Source organism: Haliotis rufescens, unplaced genomic scaffold (assembly GCF_023055435.1).
Source record: "Haliotis rufescens isolate VD_foot unplaced genomic scaffold, xgHalRufe1.0.p SCAF_3, whole genome shotgun sequence".
In the NCBI taxonomy this organism is placed as follows: Eukaryota; Metazoa; Mollusca; class Gastropoda; order Lepetellida; family Haliotidae; genus Haliotis; species Haliotis rufescens.
This window is the reverse complement of record NW_025964001.1, coordinates 44,686,613-44,707,876: the sequence shown is the minus strand read 5'-3', so window position 1 is coordinate 44,707,876 and position 21,264 is coordinate 44,686,613. Positions and strand designations below refer to the sequence as shown.

At 38.0% G+C, this 21,264-nt stretch overlaps 2 protein-coding genes and 3 long non-coding RNA genes across 5 annotated transcripts in view; all 5 read left to right on the top strand.

Moving 5' to 3' along the window:
* Positions 1-540: 540 nt before the first annotated feature.
* LOC125384424 lies at positions 541-1,918 on the top strand. The gene is made up of 3 exons (XR_007223242.1): positions 541-665; positions 1,091-1,155; positions 1,825-1,918. It is a non-coding gene; the product is annotated as an uncharacterized LOC125384424 (long non-coding RNA).
* Positions 1,919-6,891: 4,973 nt separating this feature from the next.
* On the top strand, positions 6,892-7,797 carry LOC125384352. Its single transcript, XR_007223239.1, has 3 exons — positions 6,892-7,003; positions 7,225-7,283; positions 7,720-7,797. It is a non-coding gene; the product is annotated as an uncharacterized LOC125384352 (long non-coding RNA).
* A 476-nt stretch (positions 7,798-8,273) lies between these two features.
* On the top strand, positions 8,274-9,509 carry LOC125384458. Its single transcript, XR_007223273.1, has 3 exons — positions 8,274-8,399; positions 8,678-8,818; positions 9,395-9,509. It is a non-coding gene; the product is annotated as an uncharacterized LOC125384458 (long non-coding RNA).
* A 178-nt stretch (positions 9,510-9,687) lies between these two features.
* On the top strand, positions 9,688-10,954 carry LOC124125027 (gamma-butyrobetaine dioxygenase-like). Its single transcript, XM_046488347.2, has 3 exons — positions 9,688-9,813; positions 9,969-10,073; positions 10,824-10,954. The coding sequence occupies exons 1-3, from the start codon at positions 9,688-9,690 to the stop codon at positions 10,929-10,931; spliced, it is 339 nt and encodes a 112-aa protein (XP_046344303.2). The 3' UTR covers positions 10,932-10,954.
* Positions 10,955-19,329: 8,375 nt separating this feature from the next.
* Positions 19,330-21,264, top strand: part of LOC124124245 (kynurenine 3-monooxygenase-like) — a 54,418-nt gene continuing 52,483 nt past the window's right edge. Inside the window, exon 1 of the mRNA XM_046487376.2 lies at positions 19,330-19,508. Within this exon, the coding sequence (XP_046343332.2) occupies positions 19,464-19,508 (45 nt within the window). The 5' untranslated portion in view covers positions 19,330-19,463. The remainder of the gene's footprint in view (positions 19,509-21,264) is intronic.

The following is a 21,264-nucleotide window of genomic DNA, read 5'->3' as shown; positions in this document are numbered from 1 at the left end:
TAAAATTATATCATAATATACAACGACATGCATGTAAAAAAACGTTTCGATAACGTTTCCCTTTCGATAAGGAAATGTAAACATGTGGATGTGTAGGACCATGTTTGCTTGGATATGAATTGCTTTCGTGTGACATTGTTATAGCCTAGTATGTGTCTTGCCATCAGATTCTAATATGAGCGCATTTCGAGACATAAAATATAGTTCACACTGGAATTAGAGAACTTCATGATCTGTGGGGATCAGATCCCCTCATCTTCACATTGTTCGGGCTCTATTCGACATGAATAACGAAAATGTATGATCTCATGTAGTGTAGCATTCACTGCAATATCCACCATCGTTAATGAGCCGAGAACAACGTATTCGCATTCGTTCATTGATTTGAGTAATTATGCTTGTCTTTTAGCATACTCAAAGATTCTTGCATTCTAATCAAGCATCTTGCAATAGAGGATATTTTAAGATATTGTTTGATCCTACCTAGATCATGGTAAACTGATGTATAGTTATTTCACTTTGCAGACACCTACAGTTCGTCACATATTCGTCCCCACAGCATTTGCATTGCACTATGTTTCGTGTCCATGCTGCCTGTGCCACGAGGAAGGCCTTGTACCTTGCAAAATTTACTGCTTTCTCGAGGAGATCAGCTACATTTGAAGGTGACTTATATAGTTATATATTCACACGTTTTTCCATCACAAAAGGATAAGTATATACGTTATGATTTTCGTTTTGAATGCAATGATCACTAATTCACACAGCATAGCCCAGGGATCGGTTCTCTGTGCTAGGATTCACTATATCGTTAGTTACTGTATATGTATAGCTGTGATCTAGCATTCTGGCTATACATGCCTCGGGCACCTTGTTCTTGACAGTGAAATTTATGTACTGAACGATTGCCCTCTTGGGCATTTAATAGTTTTCTGCCAAGTGGTCATTAAAAAGCGAAAGACGATTGCAAATCTAGCACACATGTCTGTACCAACTGAGGTTATCTTGGTATAACTAAAGAGGCTTTTACTGTTATCTTGCTGCAAGATCAGTTCACAGGAAATTTCTATTTCTATTATATTTCTATTAGATTCACCAACGTCAATGCCACATTATGAGTCACTGGTAGATAGGGGTTTATACCTGGAAAGAGAGGTATGTGTTTTTTGCCATATATTTTACGGTATTTGTAATGCGTGTTACATGCAATGTTTTAAGACCATCTCGCTTTTGAAATTTAATATTTACAACGTAAGCTTGGACTCCACGCATTTTACCATGGGGGAAATCGAACCCGGGTTTTTGGCGTGACAAGCGAACCACTCGGCTACCCCAGGGCCCCTATCGCTAAACCACAAACGCCAAAGCAGGTGAATATATTTTATTGACAAAAATGATTTTCAATGTCAAATCTGCCACATTAAATATTGTACAATTAATGTTTTCCGAGTTAAAAACAACCCTGCAAGTAACATTTTCAGGTAATAGTGGATTGAGGTATGTCCGTCAATTCTGTTGCTAAATTATGTGATATTATGTTCTCAGTTTACCTGTGTTAATTAATGGAAAACATTAATAATACTTGCATCATATTAACAAACATTAACAGTTAATTAATTTTATTTTTCATGGCAAAGTTCATATTGGTTTGTGAAGGAAAATGAAATGGGTAACATGGGTAAGGTGTTGAAACGTTGAAACGTGATCAGAATGCATCAGAGATTGCAAACCCACGATCTTACAATTCTTGCACGACATGTGCTCCTCTGCATGCCTCAGACAACTTGGCAAAATGTACTCTTCTTATATATGTTTACCTGTTAGTATCGCAGGTCCGCAAAGGCCCGGATATTTGGTGTCTCTGTGCTGGATGGTGGCAAGAATGTAGAAATACAGTGGAGTAATGGCACCTACTCAAGGTAGGTGTCAGCTGCATGGCTTAACATTAACTGCATGTACATAAGCGTAAAGTACTTTTGAAGACTTGTGCGAACTGCTTCAAAAAGTTCCCTTCATTGATGCAGTATGGCATGGGTTTTTCGACAGATATTATGACCATGAATGCGCACCGTAATGGGACAAGCACTTGTCGTACATTCGCTGTTGTCTGTTGAAGCCATGTTGGTAGTGGATGGTTTTGGATTAGCCAACAACTGCATATAAAAGCGAGAAAACCCTTTCCATATTAACAACAAATCTTTGCTGAAAGCAGAGTCGATCGAACGATTACCACCATGTCACGAGCATGTGTTTATGAATCACTGTCCACTAGTCATGATACCAGGTGTTCGCGATAAGGTGAACGTATCCTGCCCCACGCGGTGGTTAAAACAAAACGAAGCCAACGCAACTGTTTTAAACAAAGGAATCTATGGTACAAGTCAAAATAGGGAATTACATCGGACATTATTTTTGTCACTGATGCGTTAAATTTGGAAATGTCCTTAAACTACCTCCAATAAAACTTTTTGAAAGCGTTTCTGAATGTTTCTGGTGTTGAATGTTGTATACTTGAACAAAACACTTTGTGTGACGCTCTTTGAAATCTTGGTAGAAAGAGCTTGCTGGAGCTGATGGAGTAATATTGCTCGACATAAAAGGAAAGTTCCAAGATGGCGGCAGGCGGAGGTCGTATGTGATATCGCTCCTTGTTGTGTTGCAATTTATGAAGACGCAAAGACGATCCGAAGTAAATAACACGTTTTAGTTGTAAAATGTTGATTATTGTTTAACGCCGCACTCAGCAATATCGCAGCCATATGACGGCGGTCTGTAAATAATCCACTCTGGACGAGCCTGACCACCCGATCCCCTTAGTCGCCTTTTACGGAAAGCATGGGTTGCTGAAAACCTAGTCTAACCCGGATCTTCGCGTGTCTTTAGTGGTATAAATACTGTCAGAGTATACTTCGGATATTCTAGGTGTCCCAATTGCCCGATCCAATCATAGAGCTGAGCTATGATGTCGACTCGAGAGGGGCGAGAGAGGTGAAACGATACGCAAACGCAAACAATACATACGTATGATCGAAACACGAAAACCATCAGGATCACCAACAGACTGGATACCAAGGGATCTAACTGTTTAGACATTATAAATTGGTCTGTATTATTTAATGAATGTTCAAATATTGATGACATGTGTAACGTGTTGTATTGAAAGATTGTGTTTTCCATGATGATCGAAAATTGTCCTGGTTTGATTCGTATTTAGGAAAGGTATGAAGGATACGTAATGTATTACGAAAGAAATCAAGGAGTAATAAATAAACAGATATTACAGCAGATAAAAAAACAACACAAGAAAGACAACATGAAAAGTTATGTTTAGGAAAATATTTATTCAAACATTGAAGAATTTCTTTCGGAATTACACGCAGTGGATAAACAACCGTATTGGAAATTATTAAGATAAGTTATCAAAAAGTCTCGAACATCTTCGAGCATTTCACCGTCAGGAAAACAACATTCGGATGACAGTCCCACTATATTTTCAGATTAGAATAATCCGAGATATTTACAATCTATATCTACCCGAATTGAAGAACGCGAAGAATTAACATATTTCAAGCCACGCACTCAGAGTATTCACGGAAAATGAAATATCTGGCGTAATAAAATGCCGTCAATTTATTACGTCATCTGGTCCAGACAGAATAAGTCATAACCTTTTAAAAAAAACAGCAAACAGCATTAGTATCATTTTACATTTGTTGTTCAATCGTTAATTGACTTTACCTGTATATCCATTATAATGGAAAAGAGCGCATGATATGCCTTTGAATATGAAAGGAGATCATTCAGTTGTGTCAAATTACAGATCAATATTACTCATTGGTTGTACTGTTGAAGTGTTTGAGAGAGTTGTATTTTAGAGAGGCATTTATATAATTATTTTCATGACAATATATTGTTACACAAATACTAGCCAGGTTATCAAAAACGCTATTCCATTGTCAATCAATTAAATGAATTGTATAAACAAATTTGTATATCTTTAGATAGAAGGTAAATATATTTTATGTTTCTTTTGTGATGTGTCAAAAGTATTTGATCGCGTCTGACACAGAGCGCTTATGTTCAAATTAGAAATATATGTTATAAAAGGGAATTTACTTGAATGGCTGTCTAGTTACATGAGCAGTGCCTATCCAGGTTAAGTGAAGACTGGAATTCCACAGGGGTCCATGTTAGGTCCTTTTTTATTCATTGCACTTGCTGATGAAATATATTGCATAACAAGATTCTTTGCTGACGATACAACACTGTGCTCTTCTTCAGCAGATAAACAAATAGTTGAATCAACTCTACATCGTTATGTAACTGAGCAAAATGCTGGTTAATTGAATACAACCCTGATAAAACAGAAGCACTGACAATGTCTTTAAAAGATGAATCAGACCGGTTTACATTGTACTTTGATGAATGTTAAGTTAAGAATGTTCAAAATCATAAACATTTGGGTATAAGTTTTGCATCAAAAGGACAATTGTCCTGTCACGTAGATGACATAATCAAACTGACATCAAAAACATTAAATTCAATGAAAATCTTTAAGGCAGTGCAAATGTTTATAGGTGATTTAAAGATATATGGGTAACTCATAAATGTAAATACTATTCTTACTTTTGTACATTCCTTTTACATCTTTAACACTTATCTTCTTTTCTGTTCTCCCTGTGTATATTTTACTGTACAAGCTTTTGTAAATACCATGGAGAGGGGATCCTAAGTTGGATAACTTGTTTCCTGTCCATTTCAATCTGAATAAAATATATTTATAACAAAGGGAAACTTGACTGTTTGAAAGTCATACAGTCTTTGTCACTTTGAATATTTATGCAAAGATCGAAATATGAAAAAGACGAGGCGACTCCTTCATTTCTAGTTCGAGTTGGTAAATGAGTGGAAGGGGATTTGCCATTCGATGGCTTTGACTAATATGCACAAAGAAACAGATCAACAAGAAGGGGACCATAATTGATACCCAAGGGGATGCGTACTTCTTGCCTACATGTCTTTCCCCCAAAGTTTACTTAAATGAGATACAGTAAGTGAAGAATTTGAATAATAGATTGCGTTTTGCCTATGAACACACGAGACAGAGGAGGTCTACTTGCACTAACGTACCACTACCATGTCTATATATCGCTGCTATATCTATCCTCAAGGTGTGCTTCTTTAGTACTAAGTCTTTTGTAAATAGGTTCGGTATACTCAGTTTGTCTCCTCGTTTTGGTAACGTCTTAGGTGTATCTACCTTTCTGTTGCTTTGGTAGCCTTAACGAAACGTTAATACATGCTAGTCATTCAAACATAATTATTGCTATTAATTTCAGTAAATATTACATCAAGTATTGCTACCCATAGTGGTTTTCTGGATTACTAAAAATGCATTTATGCATATTCTGCTTTGGAAAGAGTATTAAATGTGATTAGTTTTTGAAACTAAAGGAGATTTATGCTAACGAGCTCATGTCAACAGAAACACTGATGTGTGGAATATATCAATAGATAGTAGTTATTATAGATAGTTTATCTATTGTGATTTTGTAATGGTTGCTGTAGTCTAGTGCTTTAATAAATTTAATTATCAGGTGGACGAATAGGTTCAGATGCCAATATCTGTGAAGGGCATTTTCCATGTGCCATACTGTCTCATTCCTTGCATTTTGTGAAACATGGTGTAATATCTCGATCTCTCACTTATTTACTCACACACTCTCCTGATAGGTAGGGGGTGGTCGGGTAGCCTAGTGGTTAAAGCGTTCGCTCGTCACGCCGAAGACCTGGGTTCGATTCCAGACATGGGTACAATGTGTGAAGCCCCCGCCGTGATGTTGCTGGAATATTTCTAAAAGTGGCATAAAACCATACTCACTCACTCACTCCTGATAGGTAGTGACTTAACCCTAAAAACGCTCTTGTTTGTACAAATAAAAGTATTCAAAGAGGTACTTAAATTTACTTAATGTTCATATTAACGACTGTATCTGTGTTTGGTTTATTCTCTAATCTTCTGAGGATTCTACCAAGGAAGTTTCTGAATTATATATCTAAAAGGGTTTGGGTTGATTGTAGGTATCACAGCATGTGGCTAAGACAGGCATGTCATTGTCCATCTTGTCGCCATCCCACAAATCGGTCTACAGTCAACTTTCAGCATGTTGATGTTGACGCCACAATTGTACATGCAGAGACAGAAGGTATGAGCCTCACACTGAGGAAGAGTGGACAAGCTTCTCTCTATTAGAGAAGATGGGAAAAACCACGTTAACAGCATTCAAAGTCAAATGTTATTCTGTTACAATTATCATCATGATACAGGTTCATAACACACCCAAAGACAAAACAAAAATGTGATTCATTTATTAATACATATACACTTTGACTTGCTATATATTCGGGCATTATTTAACTTTCTGTGTTAATTGATGAATACTGCAAGTACAGTACACAATACAGATGTATCCGAGTTCTTTTTCATCTTTATAAAACAGATTACATCAGTTTAGCTAATGACTACAAGTATTAGTGAATAGTGGATATACCCCCAAATTGTGATATCCGTGTTTTAGTCATGTAAATATTTTATGATGGTCTCGTGGAATCATTAGTTTGTCAACTGAATCGCTGATGTATATTTCTTCTACTAGATATTCTTCTTTTATGTAGAAGTTAACATGTTCCCAAATATATATATAACGAAAATGGCTTAATTCCCTGACTGTTGAGTTATTTTTGATAATGTGGCTTTCATAATTTTCATTCAGTTGAACAAGATCACTTGAATACACGGGGGTCTTTTTCGATCCTGTTTGGCAATTCAAACATCACAAAATCTTTCCTAATAGGTGACAAAGTGCTCAAAGTGACCTGGAGTGAGGACTCGAATCACACTGGCGTGTTTCCTCCGCCTTTCCTGAAGCGATACTCTTACAATGACAGAGATCGTGAAGAACGGGAGGCAGAGATGAAAATGATTTTCAACACCAGTCCTCAGGTAATTACTACACTCTCCAGTGGGCACCATTAAAATAAATTCAATTCAAATTTTCACACAATTAGCACTTTGTTCCCAGGTGTTGCTGTGTTAATTAGATGCCATTGCAAACATGCAATTCTTTAAAAAAACGAGGAACCATTTGTCTTTAACGGTCGAAAACACATACATGTAAACTATATTCACTTACTTAACTGAATAAGTTTGAAACAATGTTACAGCCCTCGATTCCCGAAGTTTCCTACAAAGACGTCATGAAAAGGGAATCAGGACTCTACGAGTAAGTTGTTAGTTATGTGTTTTATAATATGAGAATAAATGTGTTATTGTTTTTATACCCTCGTAAGACACTCCGAAATGGGTATCGGGTGGTTGTTACAATGATTCATCTGGCTGATTGTTTGTCACTGTAATGTTGCTAATGCTGTTTATTACTGGTTTAATGGTCAAGACTGTGTTGAAAACAATAATCAGTACACAGTCACTGTTATCAACAATAACACGGACAAGGGAACCTCAGTTGTACATAAATCAGCTTAAGATGGATGTTGATGTTCACATTATAACAGTTGCATCAATGCTGTTTTGTATAGCATACCTTGTATCGGAACATAACAGTTCTGATATTGACGAAGCCCCTTTTCGTTAATTTGTTTTTCACAATGTTTTCTAACGGTACAATTGCATTGTCTCTATGGACTGTCTATCGTTTCGAGGTGGTTGAAAATCCTCAACGAACTTGGCATTTGTCTGGTGAAAGACGTTCCTACTCGAGCCCTCGAGGTAAAGAAGGTGAGGTGGCTCATATTTTTTTCATCGTAACTAAAATGTGTAACAGTGGGGACCCGAGTTTCACGATCAAGGGTACCATTTGATTCAATACGGGCAATGATATGGATTCGGTGTGTCCAATTTCAACCATTCATGTTATGATATTCTATGCGAGATAGTAACTTATACAATTCAATATGATACTTTGCATTAGGTAGCAGAGAGAATCGGTTCTATCATGTCGACTTTGCATGGAGAGGTAAGTACGTGTGAGATTACATAGGAAACTCAATATCGATACATGCAGGATAAAACCGATTTGAACAATGGAAAACTTATTGACCGTATAAACGCAATTTTATAGTATAACGTGACTGTTGTCCAGCCACAGATGTTTATATTATTACACGTCTAATACTTTTCAATGTAATCATGTGTCATTGTATTTACAGATGTTTTGAAAACCACGTTATCACTTTTGTTTTGTTTTGCTTAAATAGGTATTTGATGTAACATACAAAACTAACCCTACGAATGTGGCCTTTTCCGAAGAAAGGTTACAGTTACACATGGATCAAATTGCTTATGAATCACCACCAGGAATCCAGTGTCTTCATTGTCTAAGGTGCTTATAAGATATCTCGTCAACAAAGTGGACACAATTTATGGATAACAACTTCCTTATTTCACTGTAATGACGACGTTTCGGTATAGATCCTTATTTCGTTATCCTTGCTCTGTACCGAAACGTCGCCATTACAGTTAAACAAACAATTTGTTATCCATAAATTGTGTCTACTTTGTCATCCCGACAACGTCCAAAAAATGCCTATCAAACAAGTGATAACTCTTCAAATAAAGTTAAATGTTATTTGAAAATGAATGGGTGTTTTTTATAATCAGATTTGACAAGGAGGTTAAGGGTGGTCATTCCTTCTTTGTCGACATCTTTCACGTTGCTGAGACTTTGAGGACAACATACCCTGAGGAATTTCAAAACCTTTTGCGCATACCAGCAACGTTCAATAACATCTTCTATGCCAGGTGAGTATACACACAAGTTTAATCCCTTTCTTCACATTTAAATGTCCCCTTTAAAACTGCCAAAAGAAATACAAACCGTTCCTTCCTAGCATTAGGTTTTTTGTTTGTTTGTTAGTTGTTTCACGTCACACTCAGCAATATTCCAGCTATAAGACGGCGTTCTGTAAATAGTCAATTTGGACCAGACAATCCAGTGACTGACCTCATGAGCCTCGATCTACGCAAATGAGATTCGATGACTTTCGATGCATCAACCAAGTCGGCGAGCCTGTCCACTTGACATCATAGTTAGTATTGGCAGTATCATGAATAGAAGAAGCAGTATTTAACACGGCGATTGCTATGCAAGACACATCCATAGCCTTATGTAGATAAAGTTGAAAACCACACTACGAATGTTTCTGATATTCGTGAAATGAAATCATTTCATCATAAATTGATATTATACACATCACTGATTTAGGAGATGTTGCAGATATAGGAGCATAAGCACGAGTTCATGGGATCAGATGCGGATTCATGTCATAGTTTTCAAATCACTACATGTCCTTGAATTATGACTACTTTCTCTTGCAGAGAGGCCCAATTCCATATGGTGTACCAACGACCGCACATTACACTCAACCATGATGGAATGGTATCGAAGTATTATATCTTTTAAATGATCCACCAGAAAAGAAAAGAACCTCAGTAAATGACCAGCCTGCAGTTGATATGTTCGAGATTTCATGTCTACACGTTTTGTCTTTTACAGATTGTTGGTGTGGCCTGGCATCCTGGTGTGACTGGGCCTTTGATGACGAAGGAGGTAAACACTGAGGGAGTACTATTCGTACCTAAGAGTTGCCTTTTGGTAGCAATGTTTTGACATGTATGAACGTCTTTCAAAAGTTATTCTTAAGACCGCCCTGTATGCATTATTTCAGGAGGACGTGGAGGACTATTATAAAGCCTACAAGTGCATGGCAACAATGTTGAACACATTCCCATACCAGGTAATAGCAACACCATTTTTACATTTCTTAGATGGTCCCCACAAGATGATGCAGGAAAGACTCTCTCTCTCTCACTCTCTCTTATAATACATGTTTTATAGAAATATAGGTGGACGTAAAGTTGTCTTGTTCAATTAGGTGTTCGTCTCTTTCAGTATAAATGCCGTTTGGAGGAGGGAGACCTTATCTCCTTCAACAACAGACGTGTTCTTCACGGACGAGATCATTATGATACAAAATCGGGCCACAGACATTTGCAGGTATTTGAGGATTTGGCAGCGCCACAAAAGAGTGGCTCTAAATTTCTGGGCACCTTAAACCTTATACTGTACCCATTAACCTTTGCATTTGTAAAGATACACTTTTACAAGTGTTTCATTTTTTAAATCAAAATAATTAGTTATAGGAAGAATTTAACACCTAAAATAAAAGAACTGATTACTCCAGAACACTGCTGAATTAATGAATACTGATGTTGTTTGTATAATGGGATTGTTTGTTTGTTTGTTTGTCGTTTAACGCCGCACTCAGCAATATTCCAGCTATATGACGGCGGTCTGTAAATTATCGAGTCTGGACCAGAAAATCCAGTGATTGACATCATGAGCACCAATCCGTGCAATTGGGATCGATGACATGTATCAACCAAGTCAGCGCACCTCACCACACGATCCCGTTAGTCGCCTTTCACGACAATCATAGTCGTCTTTTACGGCAAGCCTGGGTTTCTGAAGACCTATTCCAACCCGGATCTTCACGGGTCTGTTGAATTGGAATTCTGCACGTGTTCCACGTTAAGAAAAATATCACCTTTGATCGACACTGTAAAAGAAACTGGTATGTTTGTGGAAAAAACCGTTTCTAAATGTAAATGTAAATACAGGAAATCTTGCTGACTTTTCTTTGGGTATTGCACAATATTTTTATTTGAATAGCATGGAATTTGGCATGTACTTCATGTAAGTTCACAATCCTTTCCACTATTTTGATTGAATTATATTTTGTTTCAGGGATGTTATGTTCAAGTAGACGAATTCAAGAATCAAGTGCAGGATTACTCCAACACAATGGGAGATGGCAAACTGGCAACAAGAGTTGGCAATCTTGACTGGGAATAGACGGCATTTGCCTCATCCGCAATAACTACACTCACGCTAATGATGTAGCTTTCTGTGAAGTGGTACAAATACCGCATATAATCATATTGATAATTTCGGCAGTACCTTTTTACAAAAAATCGGAGTAAGCTGAATTTTACAATGGCATTGCTTAAGTTAATGATGAGAGAGACATAAAATACAAAAGTTCAAAGATGGGCTGTGTAGTCAGTTTCACTATTAAGAATACTTCATTATAACCCAAACACACAATTAGTCACTGTGTACACAATGGCGAATACAATCTGGCAACTAACATTTATGTGGCAAAGCAAAATAGGTGAATAGTCAACGTGATGCAGAAACTCCACCAATCGGCAAACAATCTGTATTCTGGTCACAAACATATTCCGATCACTTCGATTATCCAACGAAACATTGTGCACAGACTCGGTCTAACTCAAATCACAGTTCCACTTTTCTGTCTCTCACAAATGACCAACATGGCCGAATACATCACACGATTCCACTAGTACGAATGTCACAGACCAACGTGGTCAATACAGGGACCTAGTAAGTGTGAGACGTCCGCCCGGACCCGCCTCAGCTCTCTAAATCAAAACTCTGTCACAATTCTACACGCTTGGGGTAGCATACCGACCCATCACAGTGGCAAAGCTAATCCATTACCTAATCTATAACGTAAATAACCTCAGTAGTTGGTGGCCCCGGTCTGGAACCGCTCCTGGCTTCTGATTGGTCGGTTTGATGACATTATCAGAGGTCACGTGACCTGCGCAGGGCATTGTGGGTCATGCGTGACTACTTCCCCTTTTCCTCCAACGGGATGGGCGCGTCCACCTCCATGGCATCCTCCCCCTTGCCCCCCTCCTCCTCCTGGGGTGATGAACGTCGCTGACGTTTTGTTGGTGAATGAGTTGAGAGGGTTCCGTCCTGTTTTCTTTTGCGTGTGCTGCCCTCCTCCTCCTCTTGGTTCTTCTTCTTGGGTTTTTTCAGCCAGAGTTGTCAACCAAACTTACACATCGCGTTGCGTGGTGGGGCCTCAAAACACGATCTCGCGGCTGGGACCATAACCTTCTTGTCTCCATTGACAGTGTTTGCACAACTCCTTGGTCGCTTCACCGATGCATCGTCCACATCCTAACTGCACCACGCACAAATTTGGGATGTGCTCCCCCATGTCTTGCATGCATTCAAAATCATAGAAGTCGTATTTGACGTTGTCTCGTCGGTTTTGGTTGTAGCATTCTACCTCTTCCTCCCCCTCCTCTTCCTTGTGGGCTTCACGGAGGGGTGTCATGTAACAGCGATGATCTGGGGGTCATGGGAAGCCAGGAGCGGTTCCAGACCGGGTGAGGGGGGGGGGGGGGGGGGGGGGGGCAGTCGTCTAAGGCGCCGCGATTCGCTGTGCAGGGTTGCGTCCCTGGACACGCCAGAAACCTATGATTGTGGGTTCGAATCCCGGTTCGCCCCGATTATGTTTCTAGGTTTGTCAGTACCATACCCGTGCTCGTGGGTTTCACCGAAGTGGTAAACGTCTGAGACCTGCATCACTTCGGGCTTTCCTCCCACATTAAGCTGACACACCTCGATATACCTGGAATACTGTTAAAAGAGGCGTTAAACCCAACTCACTCACTCACACTCCAGACCGGGGCCACCAACTATTAACCTCTTTTGTTACAATACATGGTGACTCTTTGGTTAATATACATAATGCTAACATATAACAAAGATATATATATATATATATATATATATATATATATATATATATATATATATATATATATATATATATATATATATTGTGTGTATATATATATATATTACAGCGTATCAAATGCTTTATACATTGTATGTGTGAATTTCTATGCAGGCCTTACTAATGTGTTTGGGTTCCCCATCAGGAATTGTATGCTTAAAAGCGTCAAAACTACGGTCTTTAAAATCTTCGTAGAAGGAGCATCTGTACTGTAGAGCATCATTGCACTGTACAAGTTGTGACACCAAAGGCTGGAGCTGCTGGCATATTACAATATGGGAATTGAGCAAAACTGTGGTAATGTTGTCCATACGAGGAATTAGTTTACAATTGAAGATATGATAACAGATCTTGGAAATTGTTTCTGGATAACTGTTGGTAAAGAATTGTCCCAAATTCTTTACCAAGATTGAGGATTATTTGTGATTCTCTTTTCTCATACGAAGTATATAAATAATTATGAAAATAGTGTTTAAAACAGTCCTAACTGTAAATTATTAGACTGAACATATTCATGTTATTTGGCAACAATCAAAACAGGGAGCCATGTCCTGCCCTGGACTGGTTTACCTGCCCTATACAGCTTGCGCTCCTCGCCTGCAGCCGCTAAAAGGCAGGGTACCAGTCTAGCTCTATCCGACCCATTTCCCCATAAGCAATTCGCTGCAATGAAACGCCGACCCAGTTCCGTGAACCAGGTCTGTCTGTCGGGAGGGACGGCGACAAGCATACAACATATCGCTATGCCGGAATCGAAGACCCCCTTCTGTGTGACGAGATATTAGAACTTTTGGACAGTGGGAATAATTCACTTGTTGTGCTACAGGAGTAAACATATTACCATTAGGGAGGTAACGCTCATTGAGAAGTATGGTTCATGGTTAAATTTTAATTATCTGCATGTCTCCATGTGCAGATCTACTTCATTATAAAATAATAAGGCGCGTATGCTTGTCGTAAGAGGTGATTAATGGGGTCGGGTGGTCAGGTTTGCTGACTTGACTGACGCATGTTATCGTATCCCAATTGCATGGATCGATGCTCATGATGTCAATCACTGGATTTTCTGGTCCAGGCTCGATTATTTACAGACCGCCGTCAAATAGCTGGAATATTGCCGAGTGTGGCGTTAAACAAAATATTATAATATTACAACAGTGTAGCTATTACTTTTTTATTAAATAAATATTTAAACTGAAATGTGCCATATTCTCATTCCTGATTCTGAAGGTACCACATGCAAATTACTTTTTTTTTAATCTTCGGGTTACACATGTGCGCTTTACAACAGTACAGGTACTTGCATCAAAGGGTATGTGTGTGCTACAAAGTTTCTTTGCGCCGTGTTGATCCTCTGGATCAAAGTTGTCTTGTCTACCGTTTGTCCCAAAAACGAGCTGATTCTGTGCCTTACAACATGCAGCTGTTCGTATATGGTCGTAAAACTTGTCAAAGAAACTTTTGTTGTTGAGTATATATCATTAACCATGTGTATCTGGACATGCGTTCATTACTATTAGGTATACATAAATATATCAAACTAAGTACATGTATCGAACTAAGTACGTAATGCCATTAAACAGCAAGTCAATGTTTGAAACATTACCCAATTTGTTGGGCATGAAAAGCCATGTTGTTAAGAAATAAAGTGTACTCTAACCCCACGTGTTGTGTAATAAAGTATAGTTTGGCCCTGAGCTATTATAGTTAAAGCTCGAGGAAAATTACTTTTCTAAGGACCCGTGAAGATCCGGGGTAGAACAGGTCTTCAGCAACCAATGCTTGCCGTAAAAGACGACTATGATTGTCGTAAGAGGCGACTTAGGGGATCGGGTGGTCAGGCTCGCTGACTTGGTTGATGCATGTCAATTACTGGATTGTCTGGTCCATGCTCGATTATTTACAGACGGCACTCATATTACTGAGTGCATCGTTAAATAACAAACAAACAAACTTTAACTTTTATTTGATATGTTACATGTATTGTCAGCAATGACTAAACGATTTGTGTTTTTTCCGTCCAAACGTCTCGTTACAATCTGCAATTTTATTTATGTAGGCTTACAGACGGTCGGTGATTTCCCGCCGCTGTGTTTTTGTCGTCCGGATAGGTGCGCGTGGATTTAATTCGCGTGTTGTGGCGTGGATGGCGTCACGCCGAAGAGCTGATCTCATATTGTGTTCGTATAATGGACACACGCAGTTTCAGTTTCTACATGATAATATTCTGTTTGACTGAACTGATGTGAACTAGAACGTAGATCTATTACATCACGCTTAGGAAGTAGCGAGTAAATGAGACCGTTTTATTGCTCGATCGACAAACACCGTTAGAAATTGGCGCATCAACATAGAGTTGAGTAAAGAAATGGAATGCAGTGAAAAAGTTGTCAAAATGGGTCCAAGATTTAAACAGCCGTTTTGATATTTTAGCCATACATATTTCTCTCGAATGCATCAGTTAATAGTAACGACACACAATATGGATACCTGATATCTGAATGACAAAATGTGTTCATTGTAAAAGTGATTTCGTTTTGATGTTTTGAATAGTATTCGTTATTTGTTTTAGTACCCTGCATTATATAAATGATCAAATAGTTCGACTAATGGCATGTGATTCACATACATATTTAGGCATATCTGATTTTTTGGGGTGTCATCTTTTCCAAAACAGAATTTAAAAAAAATCTTGTCTAAGATCAAGGTGAATGCATATTTGTGTTTATTTAGATGTATTTTTCACAATCTGAAATCATTTATGTTCCCTCTATGCTTTAGTTTATTTACCTAGGCCAAAAGTATATAAATTAAAAATAAGAAAGAGCGAGGCATAATTACTGAAAACATTTTATTATCGATTTGGCTAGTTTTACTTTCGTAGTTCTATTTTGAAAAAAAACTGTATAATATTCTGCTTTTCCTTTTATGACAAATACTTACAATAGTTTCATTTATCTATGATCATTAACTATTTAAAACGTTTCATTGGTAGAATGGGATGAATTGGGAATAATGACTTGAAATGTACCATAACGTGTGATTTATACGCACGTGTATACTCGGACCCCATGGTACCGCGGCATTTGTGATTTCCGATAGTTCACGCGGGACACGCCTCTTAGCGGCTGTCTATTGATGCAAATCAGTAACCAGGAAGTGCTCACTTCGTAAACAATTTCAATTTCCTCGGAATGTTCCGTCTGCTGTAAGTAAGGAGTTATTAATCAGTTGATACATATTTCTGGCATCTGTTGTAATATTGCCTTACCCCCATCTATCAATGGCCAACGATATAACCCGCAGTTCCCCAAGTAAACTTTCTCTATCGACCTGAACTAGACCATCTGCATATTCATGGCGACTAATGAGGTAACGGAAGTTACGTAGTCCGCACATTTTTTCCCGCTCTGTGCCCAGAATCTATTGGGAGATCATAAGGGCCATAATGCCAAACTTAGAAATACGTTCTTCACTATTAACCAAGAGATAAATACATAATTTTGGCATACTTTTTATATATTTATTGTTGACTTTTAACATTTTTCCATTTTGTGACAAATTATTGTCATCCAATTTTTTTTAAACAATCTTAAAATATCATTTCTGATATTTTGATGTTGACTTATAAAAATATTTTTCTCTTACTTTTCGGTAAATATGCATTGAATACCTATTGCTGATAACACATTTAGAATTTTACTTGTGCTGTCTTTGCACTTGTCTGGACAAATCACTGATGTCTGGCATGATCATACCAAGTGGTTGGTAGAATTATGTCTTCTTTTTGTCCAATTCGGACCTCCATACACAACTTTTCTCTGTACCGCGATACGATGGAGTTCTCTCCCTTGTCAAATTGAGCGGGAGGCCCGGCTTTTACTCGGAGCTACTGCTGTAAATAATGAACTTTTATCAGTAAAATATGCATATACACGAATAAACATAAAGGTTAGTGAGTGCATTTTGTTCCGTTTAGCGTACATGACAAGTACCGCGATACCCCGAGGTTGCAGGCTATATGCCAAGGTGTAAACACCACTTTGAAGTCGTATTTATGGAACTAACTTTGAAAGATAGAGTTTTATTTCATGGACTAGCCATACAAACACATTTGAGCATATGTCTTAGTAAAGCAGCCAATGTTGAGAGTACAAGGTGAAAATACAAGGTGAGACGAGGATGTATGTTTTCTCATGGTCATAGTGAAATAAATTTGTTCAGATGTTTAAGCACATGGACAGTATACATTAAACAACACATTAATCGAAGTAATTCATACTTTCGTATTGTTCTCTTTTATTTAATCTTGATATTATTTATTATTGTACTGTAAAAACAATAATATTTCCTTCTTTCACCTGCGCAAGTTATTGTTACCTTGTATTAAATATAGCCTACTCTACACGTCTTAAGCTTTCAAATTCAAGTATTACATGTGTCTTATTATTTAAAGTTTCAAGCTTTTTAATCACTCAGATTTAAACCATTTACAATCCATCATAACATCCGAAGTATATGCAGTCTGGGTGATATTGATATTGACCAAATATTTATGGATGGTAGTATGTTGGTATAGTCTTGTTGATTATTTAGAAATATATAATGATGTCCGATACTGAGCGATCTCCATTAAATCATGATGATTGTTTGGGCTGTTTCGCCATTTTTTCTTTTGAAACTGTCCGATGTCAATATACTCCGAAGTTGTTTTTATCACTAATGAAAGAACACTGACACTGAAATGTGAATGGACGTAATTGGCTTTTCATCAAGATATATAATCCAAATGTTTCAGGGTTCACGGAACTAAGGAAAGAAAACAACCAACTGAAGCGTCTGGAAAATCTTAGTTTGTCAGATTTATATAACACTTTATATAATCCCATCACTGTCAGTATGCTATCTGTTTCTATATTTATATTGAGGTTTATTAGCTAATAGAGCGCATCCAAAATATATTGTAACTATGGGTCATGTGGCCTTCTTTACTGAATAAAATTCTGTCTGTCTGTCTGTTATAATCCAAACTGGCAATCCTTTTGTAACATAATCTTTGAAACATTAACTAAGCACGACAACTTCCGTCTTTTGTTCTGACGTCAAAAATCCTGACAATTTCATTGGGATTTTTTCTCAGTAACTTTAACTCAAGGAAAATTCTCAATGAAAGTACATGAGAAAGGATATGTACTTTCCAATGCTATGAATTATTGGAAAATACCGTTACACTGTGTGAAGATATAAGAACGTTGTAACACTTCCAAAACATTGTTTACGTTTTTGAAACCGCCACGTCATCATAGTGGTGAACTAAGCGGTATGTAAAGCCAGGTATCATCCAATTATGATGTAACGTAAAAAGTGTATTTTATTATTTATTTCATTTACCATTCAGATTAAAATCAGCATTTCAATCCAGTATTTTCTACACCCTATACAGCGGAATGACAATTTGTCGAATGACGTCAACAAGCTTCAGCTAAGACGTCGTTTCCATTGTGAGGTCATTCCGTCTACACGTCGCAATAAGATTCGAATGACGTCAACAATGCCGCCCGGATGACCGAAACAATACACTGTTGTCTCGTGACGTAATAACACCCTAGGGCACATTTGATTTTTATGAACTCCGATATGTTTGCCCTGGTAGGTAATAAATGAAGTTACGCAACGTTGACAGCATGACGTAACTTCAATGACGTCGACGTTTCAGATCCAGGACCTTGTGGTTTCCGAAAAGATTCTTAAATATTTTTCACAATATGCCGATTTTAATTAATAAGAAAATTAACTTGAATATCAATTACAACGTCATGAACAAATCTGAGAGCCAGTGGATTGCTAGACATTCTCCTAAATTTTAAATAATTCGGAAGGTAACTGCCGACGTTCGACATTCCGTAATTATAGTAGATGCGTTTAAGTAATGCATCTTGGAGTGAGTATTTGAGTGAGTGATTTGGGTTTAACGCCACTTTGAACAGTTTTCAAGTTACATCACGGCTTGACAGCTTAATATGTGGGAGGAAATCCCGACATGACGCAGGTCTCAGACGTTTATCACTTAGGTGAAACCCACGAGCACGGGTATGGTCGGGACAAATCTAGAAACACAATAGGGCCAACCCGGGATTCGAACCCACGAATCGAGCATAAGTGTCTGCCTTGCCTTCGGGCTCGCCTGTGAGTTTGTTAGTTATTATTATTAGTTACATGGTCCAGTGGTCAAACCGATGAGCACGATTATGTGCTAGCAACGACGATTTCAAGCTGATTTGGTTCTGAGATTCGAACAAACTATCACTGGATTCTATGGCTGGCCTAAGGGACGGAACTCTGTACAGCGAAATGCCTGGGCAACCCGGTCGTGCATGTCCCGGGCAACCCGGCCGTGCATGTCCCCTTCTATAAGTGGCTTCTGAAGTGAGAATAAATAACGAGAGTGACACGAAACAAAGCACTGTGTAACATATTAGACACATACCATAGTCGACATTGTCACCTGTGACACACAAGCGTACGTCTGTTTTCCTGAGAAGTCAGCCATGTGCTGGATGAGGGGCGTACACCACATAACCAATGGTAGGGGCAATAAATAGTATTTTTGACAGAACCGACCAATCAGCTGTCGTGAACAATGTGACCGTGAGCCTGGAAAAATGCCATACGTATAACAAGCCATCAGTCAGCACACAGCACATGATCACGAAAAGTTCGGACTCGAAGCGCAGCACAATTGCAACACATTGACAACATCTACAAATATGTCCGATAGCGAGAAACGTGTTGCTGTTGTTGGTGGTGGGTTGGTGAGTATGACACGTTTACATGCTATCTCAGGCGAACCCTCCTAACCTACATGTACTCTTTGCTTATGAAACTGAAAGCGACCTCTTAACTGGGGGTACTGATATAATATGCTCTTTCTAACCTGTTAGTCAAGAGCCTAGCAGCTGAGATATGTAACAAAATATAATAATACTACAATAATAATGCAAGTCTCGTTCATCCTCGTACCGAATCACAACTGAGATCCACTAAACCTGCTGTTTATAAATGGAACTGACACTCTGTTTGTGTGTGTGTGTGTGTGTGTTTTCTGTGAATTAAAAATTCTGAATTTGTTTAATTTTTCAATCTTAAATAATTCAACATATTTAGCAAAAATATGTTTGGTCCATCTTCAGCCCATCAAACATTAGTACATTTATATCAGCTAAGAAATGGGAATTTTGGAGTTATAAGAGCTTCTTGAAATAACGGCAGTGGGGTAGCCTTGTGGTTAAAGCGTTCGCTCGTCACGCCGAAGACCCAGGTTCGATTCCCCACATGGTTACAACGTGTGAAGTCCATCCTGGTACCCCTTGCTGTGATATTGCTGGAATAGTGCTAAAAGCAGCGTAAAACCATACCCACCTACTCTTAAAATGACAAGAAATTGTTGCTGCAAAGATCAGCGCTATCATGCATGCAGAAAATATAGTCTTTTCATTGACCCTGAAACAAAATAATGTATCAAATACAGCCGATGCATGCCTAGATTAGTTGGCAATCTAGGTTATTTAATGTTTATTTTCTGTAAAATATTTTCTTTTCAGAAATAGGTGTTAGTCTACGCATAAATTAAGGCGTTCATATTTCACGGCATGACCCAAAGGTCAGAGGTCATGTGTGTTGTGATAAAGGAATCTCTGGGCAGGTGTTTTTTATCAAGCCGCATACTGCTATATTGAGGGAGCAGTTCCTTCACTAGACCCACATTTAGACTATGAAATCTTATGTAACACAATATCCTTCTGGACTCTTTAAAAAAAGAATTCTCTATGCTTTAGTCTAAGAAATCTTATACAACACAATATCCTTCTTGACTCTAGACAAAAATAAGATTTCCCTTTGCTGATTTCATAGCTGGCTAGACTTGCTTTTGTATGCGTTTCTACATTGTTTTCTTTTTCATAAAATAAATATATTCCACAGTCATGGTGCAGGACTATTCTTTCACTACAAACTGAAGAAATGTATTGCTGCTGTTGCAATTGAAAAATAACATTTCTAGAACTAAAAATATATTCATGCATACTTTAAAATGTTGGGTCACTACACCTTTTTTTATATCTTTCCTTTGCTTCTATTTACTTGAGCAGGAAAACTTTTGTTACATAAAATAACTGGTCACCGCAATTTTCCAGTGCACAATCTCAGAACAATAAATAATAACATTGTAGCTTTTGCCTTCAAGTACATTTGAGTATTATTTGTCATTGAGACTTAAGAATCCCCAGCACCCCATGCTTGTCATAAGCTCTAGAGACTAGAATAAAGATCTGATCTGAATATTTTAGCTTATATGTATTTTAGAGTCTTGGTCTGACTGAGATGTGCCAGACTGAGGAAGCAGAACTTGGCATGTATGGTGTTCTATGTGACGACGTCATAAATATTTGAATTTTACTGTGATTTTTGGATGGCATTAGAAAAATTCTTCTCCTTAGAAGGTTTTTAAGGCTCATAGTTGAAACTTTGTGTTTAGTAAATTTAACTGTCGTGTTTTGCAACGAGGTTGTA

What these genes read in the sequence shown, in the direction of transcription:
- LOC124125027 (XM_046488347.2), top strand. Translation starts at nt 9,688, where the DNA reads ATGTATGAACGTCTTTCAAAAGTTATTCTTAAGACCGCCCTGTATGCA. An exon ending in TGAACACATTCCCATACCAG is followed by an intron (nt 9,814 to 9,968) that starts GTAATAGCAACA and finishes CGTCTCTTTCAG; the next exon opens with TATAAATGCCGTTTGGAGGA. An exon ending in CGGGCCACAGACATTTGCAG is followed by an intron (nt 10,074 to 10,823) that starts GTATTTGAGGAT and finishes ATTTTGTTTCAG; the next exon opens with GGATGTTATGTTCAAGTAGA.